Below are 18603 nucleotides of genomic sequence, written 5' to 3' on the forward strand. Positions count from 1 at the left end.
TAGCAGCACGTGCAGGGTTTTCTGTGCTCGCTTCTGCCGAGCACGCAGCAGCAGAGCAGTGTGTGCTTGCTGCCCCTTGCACTGGGAGCTCTCAGCTCTCAGTCTGCCCCAGGAAACTGAAGCCAAGTTGTTGTAAGGCAGAACATCCAGTTAAAAAACAACCATCCTTGCTGACATTACAAGACAAATGTTACTACACATGATATGGGTATGGTTCTCATCTGATGCAAGACATCTACCACACTTTTGAAGAGATCATGTCTTATATCACAGCAGTAAAGTAGTTGCTGAAAATACTGAAATATCTCAGATGAGTAGAGCATTTAGGATTGATATTCTTCCTAAAGTTCAACTGCTGACTAGAAAAACCATGCAAGAATGAAAGGACTATTTAAACAGAAAGGATCATCTTATTAAGCTTGTTAAAAAGTCCATTTCTTACAGTATAAATGCCCATTCCCTCTATATACCTCATTACCAAAAGCCTTGGGGACAAAGGTAGGCTGACAAACAGAAGCAGCAGCCCAGCTTCAAGCCAATTTCTGCTTTTGGAAACGATGAAACAGAGAGGAGGTGCATACGCACGTCCACAAGAAAGAATCTGGCCTAATATTTAAATTGCACTTGGGAAAGCTCATCTTATTTGAATAACTCACTGTTTAGACACATCGGGCATTATCATCTGTTCCTTCTTCCTCGCATCCACCGTTGGCTCCACAGGGGTAAGTACTACAGCAGCACACGAGACTATCGACTGGTATGAGTCTTCCCGGCAAACTGCAAAGATAAAAAAATCTCAGTTTTAAGGAGTGATATCTGATATATTGACTTATGTTTTCCATTAATACAAATTATTAACGTATTACTGTGCTGGATGATATGACTCAGATGATATACAGAGCTGGAAGAATGATCGTGTATTTCAGCTGAGCATCTGGCTCAATCAGCACGAACACATGAATACACAAAAGTTCCTGACCTCCAGACAATCATATTTGTTACAACTTACACGTATTCTAAGTTCTAAATTGCAATTATCACTAGTAATTTAGTACTTAGCAGTCACCACTCCTGGTGATTTTGAGGGTATAGATTTCCTTTACAGCCAAGGTGTATCTTTATGAGCCAAATAAAAACTGGAATTAAGAGCGGGCTGTACTGAACAAAGCACGGCAGCTTCTTACATTCTGGATTTATGGAACTATCATATATCATATGTAAACAAGAAGAAACGCGTTGACCTATCTTTCAAGCAGAAAGTCACACAGTATTTTATATGTAGAACATATACGACTGTTTTACATAGTGTACACATGCACATACACAGCCAATACATAGCCCGTAAAACAAGGATGACAGCTATGAATTCTCAGCAACTGGAAGCCAGAAAGAACGTATTTTACAAGTACATATAGTTATGCAAGATTGTGACAGCTGGGAACATTGAACTGCGACATTTATCAGTGGAAGACTTGCTTCTGAAGATTTACCCGCTTTCTATACTCCACAACCACGTGCCTCCTCCTCATTGCCCACAGAAAACATGTTTCTGCATAACCTCTGCTCCTCTTAGAAGAGAAGCAGAACTGGAGTAAAACTCCCTGCATATTGCCTTGGCTGGGTCAAGAGCAACTGCGCTGGTTTACCCTGAGCACTCGCATTCCATTCAGCATCAATTCACACATCAAGATCCGCTCTGGATCAGTAACTGCTGCTTTAAGACAGCCAGAAAATAGATTTTAAGGAACGAGTCAGAACAGGGTTGGGTATTTCTACAAAGGTTGAAAAAGTGCGAAGGTCTATTTTGTTTTCAGAGCAATTCTGAGCCATTCGACAAGCAGCACAAACAGCTCGAGTGCGAGCAGATTCTGGCAGGAAGAAAATCTTTTGGGGGAGTACATGTAATTACATTTAATGCATTTGATGTTCTCCAGCATTGCTTATGCTTGTATGTTTAAATATTAACATGCACATTGCACTAAGTGACTAAGACACAGTACCAAAACCTTACCCCAATTTTTCTTTGGGACAAGAGCTACTCAAAACTTTGTCACTACAATCAACACTCACCTCCAAACCATGGTCATACCCAAAGAGAACTTGCTGTATTGCCTACAGGTACTTAAGGAGGAGACACCTTGTAGCTTCATGCAGAACAAATTATCAAGGGAACTAATGCAAAACACATTGAACTAGAAAGACGACATAAAAAACCAAAAAATTGGTGATTTTTATCCTACTATGATACCTGCAACCAGCAGGCAGTCTGCTAGCAAAGTGCAATACAAAATAGTGCCTCCTCATTGCAACGAGTGACTGAGCATGAACATTGATGTCTATTTGACTCTTTCTTAGAGTCAAGGATTGTAAAAACACAGGTTTGTAGAAGAGTGATACTGATATTCGGTGCCTGAATTTTAACCTGAAACACTGATAAAAAAAGGGAGACTAAAGGATGAAACATATATGTAATTTTCTTTAAAAGAGGTGGGGTACCACTTGAATATGTAGTTATTACTTCAGAACTTGTGAAAGGTCTGGTGACTACGAAAGCAACATGGGGCAGGATTTTCCCTGGATCAGCCTCCGTCCATCAGGGAAGGTACAAAGAAAGAGAAAATAGGAAACCACAAGTAAAACAGATGACACTGCTGGTCTCCTGCCCTTTACAGAAATTTCACAAGTCAATAAAACTGTGAAATTGCTTTTTTTTAGTAATTAATGCCATATAGGAGTTGTATAATCCCCTCATTTCCAGCTAAAGACAAATCCGGTGGTCACCCAGTGATCTGGGCTCACTGAATTCAGTGTCCTCCCCTCCCAGACAGCGATAGCTTTGCTCTGGCCTTTGAAAAATCACTGCAACTCCTTCTTTTCATCTCCAGCCTCCGTGCACACAGTTATAAGCCATTATGGGACATTATAATTAACTAAAATGTCATGAAATAGCGACAGCACAGCAGCAAGCAATTTTCACCCACTGGAGTGTATTCTCTTATTATCAGTTCCAAACTTGCATTAAAATAATAAGAATGTGCTTGAATGTGCTCTCAACTTTAACACTGATGGGGATGGGGACAGTTTCACTGAAGGAGACTTGCTTTCATTTTACACTTCAAACTTCTCTTAAGTGTAGCTTCTTTTCTACACCTTCATTTTTATGTACAAGTGGTTTACATCAGTCCAAAAAGAGCCCATTAGTGATGTCCACATCTCATGCTCTTCATGAATCCAAATCTCTCAAAATATTACAGACCTCAGAATACCAAACCAACACTCTAAGGGATTATCCCTTTTAACAATAAAAGACACTATATACCAAATACAGTCATGTAAAGGACAGCTCTACAGAAAGAGAAAACAAACATTCCAACTTCATTTAATACTATTAAAAAAGAGCTGCATGGCTTTTGAAGTTGGATCATTTCTCCCCAGATTTTCAATTTATATTTTAATGACACATATGGTTTGTTCTCTTTCATTGCCAAGTGTTTTCCAAGCACCCCATATTCTGATCAGTAGGCGTGCTGGTTTGGATTGACCCTCGGTGGTGTAAGCAGTCCCACATCATTCACTACCTAAACAGATCTCTACATCTGCAGAAGAAAAACACTAGTTATGTTTTATTTCCCCTTTTCTCTTTCTTTCAAGAACAATGAGAATGACTAATTAAACAGTTTTCTTCTACTTTGAACCAACCACTGAAACATCTTTAATTCCCTAAATAGGACAGTAGGAAGCCTTCAACAGCTACTGAATAGAACGTGTCTCTCTGGAGACTAAAAAGATTTTTAAGCTCTAGGGGTGTAATTTACAATGTCTATTGTTAATTGTACACATTTTTTCCCTTTTTATAATAAAGGATATAGAAAAATCTGGTTATCGTCACTATCAAAAAACAAAGTCTCCCTTGACACAGATGCAAGTTGTGGGGAGATGAAATGAGCAAGTACTACCTGCTCCAAGAAAACAGAAGGGAAATGTTCAGCTGCTGTGTGCAATGAAGCATAAGGGATTCATGACATGGGAAGACAAAACAGTGAAGGATTTTTGGATTTTAAAAAGCTGGGCACTTATTCTGACAACTCCAAATATTTACACTTCTGCCTGTGCAGTTTAAAGTAATCAGCTCTCAGCGTTCAATAGACAGATCAAGGCTGGAAACAACTGCTAAAAAACCTTCTGCTTTGGTAAAAAAGCAGGTGACCACCACAAGGGTGGAAGGCGCTAAATACTCTCCCCATTTCAGTTCCATACCCTTTCTCAGCCCCAGAAGCACAACAAAATCTTTTAATACTTTGTTATTAGACTCTAAAGCCCAAGGAGACTTTCAGACTCTTTAAAGCAACACAAAAGGTCAAGGTAATTTGGGTAAATGACATTTTTGACCATCAACTTTAAAAAGGCCTAATATTAAAAACTAAAAATAGCCTAATTTTCCTGTTGCTTAATTCTAGATTTGATGATGATCTCCGGGAAAAACAGAGAACTAAACGGATCTCTTTTATTATTAGTTCAACAGTTATTCTAGGGCCTCTTGTCCATTCGAAACAGCAACATTTCACAATATTGGCCAAATGCATACTTCAGAGAATGAGACTGCATGCTCACAGTCCCCAAAGGGTTTGCTGTAATAATTCTGCAATAAAACCACAGGCTCAATTCTTAAACACAGCATAGTCCCAACCAGAAATTTTGTAATAGCAACAATTACAGACCCATTACAGGCAAACAAATTACTTTCTATCAGGTTCTTATGTTTCCTGGCTCTTTGGTAATATTCCTGAAGGCTGCCCACACCAGTACATCATGTGGAACTGAGGAGTCAGGGAACTCTTCTCACATTCGCAGTTCTGTAGCGATTACCTGCACCCTTGCTTTTATAATCTACATTTGTTTGCTGTTACAAGCCACTGTGATAATATAGTAACAGCCACATGTGAAATTTGGTTCTACTGACCTGTGCTCCACACATAAGGAATTAAACTGTAAGAAGCAGTGATGCTGCTTGTTTTAACGTTAATGTTTAATGGGATGCTGCCCTTGGTGTTGATGGCAAATGGGAGGGCATGCCTGTCACCTAAGGATCCTGCAGAGATGGGAATTGGTGGAGACACATTCTTAAAATAATCACCTAGATACTGCTGCTGCTGGCCGACTTCCAGCACACCTTCTCCTAAGTACTGACACAACAACAGGACAGGCAGCACCTTAACTGCTGCTCACGCTTCCCAAGCATCCTCCCCCAGTTTAGGAGATCTTGCAGACTTGCTTGAATAGAGGGACTGTGTCTGTATTTACTAATCCCCCATGGATTTTATGAATTTGTTCAATTACTTCTGTGCTTGCACAAATTTGTAGCATCCGCATCCTGCAGAGTTCAAAGCAGAACCATAGGTTATGTGAAGAAATATTTATATGAGCCCATTTTACACTTGCTACTAACTAGTTTCATTTGACTCCCCCAGCTTCAGTATTGGAAAAGACAGCGTGCAATTCCCCCTTCACTTTCCACTCTGGGTTTTACAGACTTCTTTTGGATGCTTTGCTGCAGCATCTGCGTTTGTACCTGTACAAACCCTGTTCCACACCTCCGCCCTCTCCATGAAGAACCACTCCTGGCTGCAGCTCCCACAGTGATGGATCACCGTAGTAACACCAGGAGAAACTACAACTGCATTCACAGAAAATTAAGTAGGTTCGCTTTTCAGCTGGAACTACTGCGCTGCTAAAACATTCTAAGTATATCTATTTATGCTTAAGGCTGCCTCTAAAATATTTTCCTACACAGTGAACTACTTAAAGCAAATATTGTTCCAAGCAGCCTACACAGGAAATGAAAAAACAACCTTCAAAAATAAAAGCATGTTCTATATCCAGTAGGTAGGTATTGCTTCTCAATATCAAAAAAACACTGTTGCAGTGTTAACATTGGGGCTTTTAAAGTAACAGCTAATTTTCATTAGCTTTTAGCAACATTATCAGTCAGGGTGATGTCACAGGCTTGAATTTTTAGCACTGTGGTCTGTGACTTGTTCTGTGACACGGACATGAATAAAAGCCACATGCATAAAAGGAGAGAAAGGTTGTGACGAAAGACTAATGATGTGAACCCCAACAGGAATGTCTAATTCTGCCAAATAGCAGGAAGTCTCATAATAGTACGGTATGAATATCCATTAGAATAAAAAGTAGAGGCTTAGTCATTCCACCTAGGATGCACGGTAACAAACACTTTGTGGCCCAAATAAGTGTGTGCACAACTTTATTTTACTTATTAAACTGTCTTTATCTCAACCCACGAGTTTTCTCTTCCAATTTATTCTTCCAATTTTCTCCCCAGCCCGTCACAGGGGAGTGAGCGAGTGGCTGCGTGGTGCTCAGCTGCCGTCTGGGGTTAAACCATGACAGTCCCAGCTGCTTGTGCACCTGGCACGGTGTGAGAACCTGAGAAGTCCTTGCTGTGACTAAAACATCAGCATATTATCAACATTATTCTCATTCTAAATCCAAAGCACAGCACTATATCAGCTACTAGGTAGAAAATTAACTCTGTCCCAGCCAAAACCAGGACAACAAGGAGAAAATCCCAACAGGGATTTCAGCAGCCACAAGAGGCAGCTGCCCTCAAGTTCCATTTTCAGCCAAGAGAAGAATAACAGTTTTAGTTCTGGTTTTGATCACGTTTGGTTTTCTATTTAAGCTGCATGTTGCCTTCAAGAAAAGGAGAGAAACAAGAGTGACTGTGAAACTGGCATCTTAAAAGGAGGAATATAAAAAGACCTGCAGGGCATTTCTGTAGGCACAATACAAGCCCCTGAAGGAATGACTACTCTAACAACAATATCCTCCACTGTCATTCACCGAAAGTAAAACTGTCAAAACTCAATCGCAAGCATTTGCAGGAGCATAGTCTCTTGGCTTCAACTATTATTCTTGGCTTAGCTGAAATAAAGACTGACTGGCAAGGCAGATTAATTTATTGTTGTTCTTATTGAATAGCTGTAGTCACAAGAAATTAATTTAAACAATTAATACACGATAAACCGCCAAAAGCAGGGTTTCCCAAGAGAAATTATTAAAGAAAATCAGAATGTCAGCTCTCCTTGCAGTTTGTAACAACAAAAGCTCACCAGGAAAATTATGTGAGGTATTTTTGTTTTGGAGTACGAGGCTGGTTGGCTTCCTGCTCTAACCTACTGGCACCCGGTAGCAGGAGCACCAGGCCCAGTGGAGCTGTGTGTCTTCTCCATCACATAATGAGCCTTTTCCAGCCTCGGTGACGAGCAAACCAGCGAGCAGCCCCTGCAGCAGCACATTGGACACAGTTATTCCTGACTCATTCCTTTTTTCACACAAGTCACTCATAGACTGTGTATTAGAAATCGACTGCAGACACTGAAAAGATTAGAGGATTTGCAAAGATTTCTCAAAGAACACATCCCCCATATGTATTATAAAATGCAAACAATGTATCTCACACCTTTGCCCTCTCTAACGTGGGTGGCTTCATTTTTTTCTTTTAAACTCTTGCAGGAGTTTTGCTGTCATTGTTTTTGTTTAGCAATTAAAGTTGCCCCAGCTCTGGAACCTTGCTAAGTTAATAACTCAGATAGGTCCAATATTTGCACATTTCCCTTGAGAATCTTCCAGATCACTATGTGCTAAACCGGTATTGAGGTTTTGGTTTGTTTTTCTTAGGGCTAAAACTGTCCAAATTTTATAAAATCAGTTTTCTGGTACTGTTTAATAAATCTAACACCACATACCAAATAAAAATCAGTCTCCTTGGGAAATGACAACAAACGCATATTGGGGAAAGTTAATTGCACGTTATTCCTCAGAGGCACCGCTGGCCAAGGCTGAGCCCAGCGCCCATTTACACAGCTTGTGGATTTTGTGATACGTTGTGTTTGTTGCCTGTCATTAACTAGATTTCAATGCCAAATGAAACTTGGCCATCTGATGTGACGTGGCACAGGTACATGCTGCGGTTCTTCTGAAAGTTCAATAGTACAGTATCCCTGATGCCAAAGTTGGAAGAGTAGAGACCGCTGCTGTGCCAGGCTCATCCGCCATCTGCCAAGTTCTTCCAATTAATGGTCAAAAAGCAGCATAATTTTTCCCATTGATTTTCAGAAGTAGAGACTGCTAGCCAACCATCTATGCTGGAGATAAAGGATATGCCAAGCAAAATATACGCATCTGTCTTAAAAGCAATAAAACAGTGATCGTTACACTTTTCACACTTCCTCTAAAAGTGTCATATAGTAGAAAAAAAAAATCACTAAGGCTTTAAATCTGAGTTTTGAGGGCCATGTATTTTAATTTAAAGCTAAATAAATTGAAATAGCAATAGATTATGCTTGGCAAAAAGGATCAGGGTCAAACTGATACAAAGGTCAGGCAAGCTCAGCAGCCTTGAGGAGCCATTAAACTGGACGATATTAAGAGTGTCCGAATTCAGCCCAAAGGAGGATTATAGCCCAAGAGACACAGAGCGCAGACTGTCACTGCACCTCTGCAGTGGGGTTTTGGTTCACAGCAAACCAGCGGCTCAATGTGCTTCCTTTGCAAAAATGGCCAACGCAAGCCTTGGCTGTACAAATACTGAATTGGTGACGCTGGCTCAACTCAGTTACCATCTCATATCCCAAAAGGATGTGTTCGTCATGCTGCATGTGATCCTGTGTGGAATCCAACTCCAGACCTCCCTAAACAAGGTATATCACAAGTTAAACTGAGGCTTTAAGAGCAATTAAACTATTGAGGGGGGAAACCCAGAACTTAAAACGGTGGCTGTGTTTAGACATTCAAAATCAACCAATAACTTTCTGGTACTGAAGAGACTGGACTTGATGAATTGAGGCCCCATCTAACTGGGAAAGTCACAAAAGCTGGTTGCTCAAGGTCACGCTACAAGGCTGCAAGACAGATCCTTCAGTTATCCTGACCTGTCAAGCAGTGGGTTTAATTCTACAAGTGGTCATGGCAAGCAAAATAACATTAGTATGGAGAGATATTTTTGAGACCATTTTCCTTAAGAAAGTTATCCAAATCTTATTCCTTTTCCTGTAATTTTCAAACCTGGTACTGACATTTCACATTGCAGCCCCACAGAGTTAACAGAGGGAAAGATGAATCATGTATGAGAAAAATCCACATAAAACTACACGGTTTTAATTTCTTCCAAAAATATTTTCCTCTGCACAGGGCAGAACTCTGGAGAACACACAGACGTCTGTTAACTGACCGTGTGCTTGGAAACCACGTGTAAATACGTCTGAAAATCCTCAGAACCCAACTTGCGAAGAAATTCAGTTGCTTCTCATTTTGTGGTACACGTGAAGCTGTTCACAGAACACACAAACCTACGAACCAATGTGACACCTCAACCCAAGGCATTGCGAATTCAGTACGGGCTGTTCAGATTCTATCAGTCAGAAAAACTGCACAGCAAAGAACAAATAAATAAGTCACTTTTATTTTATTGGTAACCAACGATTTGGAGAGTAGATAATAACAAAACATACATTTGCTTATTATCCCTCTACCTTGATTTAAGCACCTTTATCCTGATTTTGGCTCTAAAAAGGAAAGAGTGCCATTTAGTGGTCAGGTAGCTTTACTGCGCCAGTTAAACTAAATGCAATACTGTACACCAGTAATATTAGTAAGAGGATGGCGTTGTTATTGATACTGTTGGTTTTACTTGATGAAATACCGTAAACGTTTTTTTGAAGAGGAAAGATTACATTTTACTTAAAGCATGATTTGGAACCTGCACCGAACCTTGTTGTGTTTCAACTCCCCTGACAGCAAAAAGCTACCTGCCCTTTCTCCGGCACTCTAGCCCATCATAATCCAGGTTATAAACTTTATGAATACAGAAGAAGATACAGGGGAATTCTTTAGGTGCTGGCAGAAAGATATTGCAAAAATCTATTCCAGAGATAAAGTCACTATGTTCTAAAACAGCAGAAGATGCATAGAAACTAAGAGTAAAACACACATTAGTGGTTTTCATAGGATAAGTTAAAAAGTAAATGGCCAAATTCACCTGGAGATTTCTTTGGATTCATCAGCCTCAGGATTTCTGAGCCCAAGGTGGACTGGTTAAATAGAAGCAGAAAGAAGAAAACTCAATTCTCAGATTATACCATTTGTCAAAGCAGATGAAGAACATTCATGAATATGGAAGACTGGTTTGTGCATCTGTGAACGCAGCAGAATCTGGCCAAATGACTATTTAAATAGCGAGAACACAGGCACAGGCCCACGTTCCATCTTCCCTGGGGAAATCTTTGATCTTTCCCTTCAGATGTCACGCCAGAGGCAGCCCAGGAACCAGTCAAGTCCAACACAGCCTTGCCAAGGTTAACAGAGGGCAAACGGACCGGATTTCAAGAGGTACCTAAAAATGGAGACCACTGTTTTCTAATGCACAGTGAATCCAGAAACATCTTTTATCTACAGCTACACATCAAGGAATCCAGTCTTACTTGAAATCAGCTATATCCACCCGTATCCACTGCTTGTTTCCAAGGGACACTACTCCCTTTTCCTACGTATTTCTGCAGCTTGCTCCTAAAGGGTGGCATGTACAAACAACACATGCACACAGAAACCCAGGCTCTAGCAAAAATATAATCCACATAACAAAGCTGAAAAAATGAGTTCAAGTTTCTAGAATGTAACGCATCTAATGGCACCGCTCCGTTCCCATCCAAATGTCAACAGCTGGCACCTCCACCACCCTATTGAAAATCCCAGGTCCCATTAACTCCAAAAGCTCTCTGGATTATCCCCATCTCTTCAGAGGGATAACGCACAGAGCATCACCTTGCATCTTGTGGTACACGACCACCCATCTGGGAACCTTCTCCCCACAGTTCTTTAAGCCGCTGTATATAATAAGGTCATTTACTTCACTCTCTAGTGAACAATTATGCTTTTAGCTGATTGGAATTTAAGAGCAGGCCTAAGATTAACACTTGACATTTCTTGAAAGCCCTCCAATTTAAAAACAAGAATTATTTGGAATTTACCCAATATTTTAAATATCATATGTATTAATCAAAATAAAACTTTGCTGCTGATAAAATCTTACATATGAATGTTACGTACTGCATTTAATCTACAGTTAAGAAAATATTCAAAAATACAAAGATCCAAAAATTGAAGGAAACATACTTAATGCACCATCCTCCTTAAAAATACCTCTCAAAATTGTTCTATGTAATGACTTTGTGTTTGTCAGTGGCATTTGAACCATCATCTAAAGTAACCTTACTGTATTTGAAAGAGTAACTCCTGTTTCAGTTGAAATTTAGTTTTATAGCTCTGCAGTAAATATATATAAAGAAGCACAATTCGGATGTGAGATGCCACTCATAAAATGTGCTAAAGTTACTGCGCTGAGGCCATCAGCACACACTTAGATTTAAAAAGCAGGCAACACATTTTCTACTCAAAGATTTCTCACTGTCTGCTTTTAGTTTCCTGTCCTAGGTTCTGTTTCTCTTTAGTAGATTTGGTTTCAGAGGTACTTGTCTAGTGTAACAATATAAAGCATAAAATACTGTTATGAGGTGGCTGCAATCCCCTGGGATTAAACATTCAACCAAGGGCTCACTTCACTCCCATTCCCTGTCTGCCTTTGTACAACCTCACAAGCCATGTGGATGGTAATGATTATGTACAGAACTGCTACCCACAGATGAGAAATGCTATGAAAGAGCAATACATTAACATTTGATATAGATGCTACTTCTGAATTCTGAGCGTCTATTTTGATTTTTAGATCTACTAATGGGTTTGTTGCTGCAATGTGTTTTTAATATGAAGTGCTATATTGAACATTTTGCAACCTGTCAATGCTGAGACAGCAGAGAGACTGTTCAATCTAACGAGCAAATGATTCCCAGAGCGGCACTGTCACTATTAATGATGTCAGGCCACAAACATGAAAGAAAGCAATGATTGCTTACTTTACAGAACCATGACTCCTTGTGACAGAGGAAGAAGCAAAGATTGTGCAGTAGGGGACAGTTCACTGCAGCTGCAGATGGGATGTACGTGGGCTCTGCGCCTCCAAGGAAGGATCAGCATTATCCTCCTCAGCCCCCTCAAACTCAAAGATGTAACAAGTAGCTGAAGACTGAAAACTAAGTTTGAGAGCCAGGATGATTTTGCAATCAAGGTTGAACGTGAAAATCTTAAAGACATGCATTTACTGTGGGGTACGTGAAGCTTCACTTCCCCAGATAACTATTCTAAGTGTTTTATTTATTAAAAAGCCAAACAACAAGAGCTGTGTGTTCAGGGTTTCTGGCTGTATCAGCCAGCCCTCAGCACGGTGCCTGGCCTAGGAAGCTGTAACCAGCTCTGTGGGTCCCACTTGTGTCACTCTTTGCCATTTTCTCCTGCTGGCACGGTCCTGAAGGAGCCAGAGGAGGCGGTTTGACTGCTAGTTGTAACAGCATGTGGAGAGCAAGAGAAATATTAGTAAAGCAGAAAGAAACCCTGAGATAACAGAGAGTCTTCAGTACTCTTTGTGCAGAAACAGCGTAATGTTACAGCCATCCAGCTATGCCTCCAAATAAAAAGAAAATGCACTGATGCATTCCTGATGGGAATGCTTTGGCTATTTGTTTCCTTTCAGTATGTATTTCTATATATGCAAGAACAAGAAGAGCAGTTCCTGCTGCTTCTCTATCTACTGAACAGAAGAGCTTTTCCCTGGCCAGTTACACAATGTCTCTGCTCTTGACTTTTAGGAAAACGTGACTGCCTCTTTAAAACAAGTTTTCAGATTTTTCACTGAGCAAAAAACCAAAAACAAGTGCTGAAATCAATATAGATGGAATAATTTCTATAGAGAAAATAAAAGCACTTCTTACATTAGCAGCTCTATTAGCAGGTGAACTATTACTGTGCTGTTAAACAGCTATTTCACAGCTTTGACTATAGAGTTGCATTCCCTTGAGAGGTATTTCCACAGTTTAGTTACTATTATTACAATATATGAGCGCTGAAGTCCAATATAATGGGAATTACCCTTCCAAATAATTCGCAGGAATGTTTCGTCATGTACCTAAGTTAGTAATCATTTCAGTTGGAAGAGACCCTCAGGATCATCGAGTCCAACCATAACCCAACCAAACTCTGTCACTAAACCATGTCCCTAAGAACCTTGTCTAAATGCCTCTTAAACCCCTCCAGGGATGGTGACTCCACCAGTTCCCTGGGCAGCCTGTTCCAATGCCCAACAAACTTCTCTGGGAAGAATTTTTTCCTAGTATCCAACCTAAACCTCCCCTTAGGTTTTGCTTGGGAACAGCTCCTCCAACACCTGAGAAAGCGGGCCCCGTAACACCATAAGGAGCAGAACATGCAACGACAGCAGTCAGCTTTAAAAACTTCACATAGTAAAATTTACATTAAGACAGCACTAACTTTGCATTTTTAATAACCTACTAATCAGCGATGAGTAAGTAAGCAATGCACTTCAGTGGCTCGCACTCTGGGTACACATTCAAGTGGGCAGTTATTTCAGAGTTCCAGGTCAAATCAAGTGCCAAATGTTAGTAAGAGGAAAAAGCACGCAGAACATGCACGCACTGCATCGTATACTGAATCAAAACAGGCAAACTAACCCTCATTTCTGTGGAGATTAACCTTTATTAACTAGGTGCTGGATAGAGAGGGATAACCATTAACTGCTCAGTAACCTGATGGGTTCACAGTGCCATGACTAGATCTGTGCCTGCTCTAAATGCAATACCCTGCTTGGATTTTGGTTTCTTTTCTAGGGGTACTAATAAAACATTCACTTAAAACCCACAGCCTCTGTAGACATAATTAGCTTGTTACCAGGCTGCTAATTACTGCTGAAATTAACAGTAGCATATAAGATTTTAAAATAATTATATAAGATGCTGGTAAAGATTAAACTTACTGACACATAAGCAAACACACACAATCGAGAACACAAACTGTCCCATCTACACCTTTTGGACTTTGCTGACTTCAGGTTCACAAAGTGACTTTGAAGGAGACTCTGGGGAGAAGGTAGGGATGAAGACACACATGGATACCATACAACTGCTCCACATTTTGTAATATATCAGATAATCGGATCATGCAAGTTTTCCCTAATGCTTAAGAATACAATCAGAGTACAGAAAGTTATATGAGGGATGAATTTGGTCTTTTGTGCTGTTATCTTCTGTGTGATTTTGAGTACAATTTTTGAGCATAAGCTATATTACAAAGGAAATACATTAAGTCCTGCAAGATCTTTTCTACAAAAAGATGACTTTCTCTTCTCTATTCATAAGGTCTCCAAGGTAAAGACAGAAGAATGGATAAGAACAGTCACAGCTCTAATCCAGAACAGAAACTCCCAGGTTACCATGTTATTCTGGCCTTTTTATTACAATGTCTATATATAGGAATTCCCTGCACTTACAAAACAATTTTTATGAAATGAATTATCACTTCTTTAATGAATTATAGATATGTAACTCCTTATTATCCCAAATGTAGGCAGACTGCAGTCATAGGTACAGTAAGAAATTAATTAAAAATTCCCAACTTCTACAGCAATATTCTTTGTGGCCTTAATTCAAATATTTCACGCCCTTTATAGCCACTGAACTGCTGCTTTAATTCACATATTCCATTGAAGCAATTTATAGCCACTGAATCACAGCTTTCCTTGATGTCCTCAAATTTCCACGCAATGTTTGTAGTCGAAATTCGGTATTTGCAGGATCATAAAAGCATATTCCTTTGCAAAGTAAAAAAAAAACACAACACATTTCCAAATATTATTTTACACTATAAGGCTTTTTAAAAGAACTTAAGCGCACAACACGTCACATTTAAACTGAAACTGCATTTTGAGTAACCTTTTCCAGACAACACTCGAGTGCAGATGAAGAGACCAGATGTAATAGAAAAAGCTCATCATTTCTAAATCCATCACTGACACAGAACAACTCCAGTACACAGAAACAGCCCAAGCAGCCTGCTAAACAGATATGTACAGAAATGTAGTCCCTGCACAGGATGGACACCTCTTCACGGACATATAAAATGGGAGGGGGGTCGCTCTTGCTCCCAGTGATCCCCTCAGCACTAGGAGGTTTTTTGGAGTAAATGTTAATTTGAAGTAACACCCTGTGAAGCCACCGTTTATTACCCAGCTCTGTAAGGGGCAGCTGACACCTTCGAATGCCACAGCATTAATCACGCGTATAAATCACTCCACAAAAGACACACAGTTAATGTTTTTCTTGAATTAATTGTTTGCTGTTTTTTTTACAAAGACTCAGGGCTTAATTAAGTACCACAGGAATAGTCTTTCATGTTTTCTGACAGATGTTGTCATAGCCAAAAGTGTTCAGAGACTTTCTTTTCCCTCCCAGTTATCCTGATGCCCTCTGCAGTCACCCCACCCATGCAGGGCACTGTCACGGAACCATACAAGAGTTTGGGTTGGAAAATTTCAGAGACTATCAGAGTTTGGTATGGTTGGTGCTGCTGTTACAGTTCAAATTCCCCTGACTTCGGAGACGGACGCGCTGCCAGAATCTCACCCACAGTGCTATTCAGTAACTTATTAGAAGATGCTGCAACTTCTTTTGCTAAAGAGTAAGAAAGATAAAACTGTGCAGATAGCTATATATGAAAAACAGCTCCAACGCCAGAGCGGTAATTAATTAAAATTAAAACAACGAGACACCAAGGTAAGAGCGTGTCTATGTATGACAGCAGTTATGCTCCACCACTTTCTAAATCAATATACTTAAGCTGGTAAAATTCGTCATCCAAGCAGTATGATCAAGTTGCAGATAAAATGTTTGCCATCTAACTAAAAACTTCATATAAGCAGATAATAGATACAACTCTCTTGGCTCTGGACCATCTGGAAGGAATCTTATTTCACTGTGTTGCTAGAATTAACTTTTCCGCACTTTAGTTGTCTAGGCAAATCCTTCAGCTGTATCTCAGTTCTTTCTTAAAACAAAGATTATAAAAACAGACATATGTAAAACAGAGGGAGTTTTCTTCCTTCCTTCAGAATATTATTCATTTATTATTTCTTAGCAGTAACATTCATCCAGAGCAGCTGATATCAAACAGCGGATGCTAAGGATTCTGGCAAACAAATCAAAATGAGGATTTCTACCACAAAGAGGCTACCAAGCCAAAAGCCCATTAACGAATAGAGTGTTGAACAAAGAATAAGCCGAGGAATGTGTGATCCTGACACGCGCGGGCACGGCAGAGGGGTTCACAGCGCTGAGCTGCTCATCTTCAGCAGCAAGGCTAAGAACAACATGAGTACCAAAACTATCGAACCTGGTACTATTAAAGTTCATATTCAGGCACTAGTAAGCATTCAGGGAAGGCTGAGCATACAAAAGCAAAGTCTCACTGCTGATCTGAAAATCTAAGTGCAAAGCTAGCTAAGCAAAGCCAAACCATTCACCTTCTTCAACAGTTCTCCGTAAACACCAGAAGATTTAAGAATATATTTTGGGGACTGATGTCCATATTTACTGAAAGCATTACCTCAGCATGACCCCGTATGGGAGAGTCTCAGGAGCCCTGTATTTATTCTCAGAATTATTCTAGAACAAATATGCTCCATTTATTACTATAACCTTTTTCTTTTCCCTCGTGGCAACATCAGAATGCTTAATGTAGCCTCTGGCTTTCTTTTTAGTCTAATGAATCAACACTAATAAAAATCAGAGGCAGCTCATAGTTCTGCTGATTGAGAAACCTGTTGATTAAGACCAAGAAAAGAAAACCACTCAACTTCCTTCTTTTTACACTCTTTCTTCCACTAGCGAAGTAACAGATGATACAACATTTTAAAAGTGAGTGGATTAGAAGCAGAAGATGCAGCAGAAGCTAACTTACTGAATATGATGGTTTTCTACTGGAATGTTTTCCTTACTACAATGAAGAAACCATGTTGCTTCACACAAATCATGAATAGAAACAAATACAACGTGGTAATTGCTGGTATTCATAGCCATGTGTGTATTAAATATAAGAGACTGAACTGGACCTCTGTGGCAATGAGGTTTAAACTCTCAGCTGATATGGCATTTTCAAGATTCTCTTCTAGCTATTTCACATGACATAAAGTACAGTTTAAAAAATTATTTTGCCTACATCAGAAAACAAAGCGTGTTTCCTATTTTTCTTACCCACATCATAAAAAATAAAAACCAGATTTGCATCTTAGATCAGTATCTGTTAAGTTTAAAATAAGTGTCTGTTACAGAAAAGGTCATAAAAATAAAAAGGTCAATTTTGATTAAGAATCTGGGACAGAAGTAAGAAACACAACAGTGGAACTCCAGGCACACCTGTTCAATCCCCTTATCTCACTGTCTGTTTTTCCTCCACATCACTTTGGGCATCACTCAGGTCTATAAATGACAGATACTAATCAACATTTTTTTAAAAAGCTTAATCACTGGAAGCTCTCGAGGCGACTGGAAACCGAGGTGATGCCAAACTGAGGGGAACACACCAGAAAGCCCCTGTTTTGGTAGGAAAATGGAAGGAGCAAAGCAATCAAACAAGAACAGGCCAGATGAGGTAACTGGCTCTTTTCTTCTCTAAGCTGTGCGTTACCCAACCCCACCAGTGAACTGGTGGGATCACACTTCTGGGGATCAGCAGTGAAACAGGGAAAGCTGACATGGAAAATTTCAACAATAGGCTTTAGAGTTGTTATCCCACTGCTGCCAATGGGCACTTCCTACTAGTCGGAGCAATCATGACAATTCATTTTTCAGATATGTTGGTTTTCACTGCAGGGATTTGGAAACAGCTCAGTAAAATAGGGTTTGTTAGGTATAGCTGGAGATGATCTCATATTTAGCCGGTCATCTGTATAGCTGTTGAAGTTAGCAACTTAATTTGCTTTGAATTTAAAAATTAAAATTAATGGCAGCAGAAGAAAACAATTTTCAGCTCAATTTCAGCATAATAAACAGGAGCTGCACAACCAACCAAAGTGACGTGCGCTGTAGGATTACATAGTGAATGTGATTCTCCAGCAGTTCTACAAATATAATTCCCATTTCAGTCAATTATAGACTGTTTACTCCATTGTTTTTTGAGCCTTCAAACACCACTGGGTTTAATTAATTAAACAAATAAGCAACAGTTTGATTAATCAAGTGCACACAAGAAAAAACTCTGAAAAATCAGGATCGAGGAAGCTTTTCCAGCAACTTCAAGAGGCTTTTGATCAGGTGCTGCAAGAATACACCAATAATGGTCCACTAGGAAATTAATAAAAGGGTTCTGAGCAGGGGCGCAGGCTTAACAAGTAGTTCTCAATATTAACTGAACCACAGAGGAGAACCATGATTCTAATTAACCATCAATAGTGAAACATATAGAGAAAGGTGTGTTTCTATATGCTTCAAAGTCTTCAAACATGGGAAACCCCTGCAAGTCATATGCACAACCAAAGCAGACTATGTGGGCAGATACATGAAGAATCAAACTCGTGTGTGTCTCTCTAGTAGAAGGAAGATTGCAATTACATATGACCAAAAAATG

General features: G+C 39.7%; 1 protein-coding gene across 1 annotated transcript in view; it reads right to left on the reverse strand.

The window, feature by feature from the left end:
- Positions 1–18603, reverse strand: part of CCSER1 (coiled-coil serine rich protein 1) — a gene marked incomplete at its 3' end in the record, with an annotated part of 374341 nt that overhangs the window by 307758 nt on the left and 47980 nt on the right. The window contains exon 4 of the mRNA XM_080343892.1: positions 657–777. Within this exon, the coding sequence (XP_080200018.1) occupies positions 657–777 (121 nt within the window). The remainder of the gene's footprint in view (positions 1–656; positions 778–18603) is intronic.

This window comes from Nesoenas mayeri (genome assembly GCF_963082525.1).
Source record: "Nesoenas mayeri genome assembly, chromosome: 4".
Taxonomy (NCBI): domain Eukaryota; kingdom Metazoa; phylum Chordata; class Aves; order Columbiformes; family Columbidae; genus Nesoenas; species Nesoenas mayeri.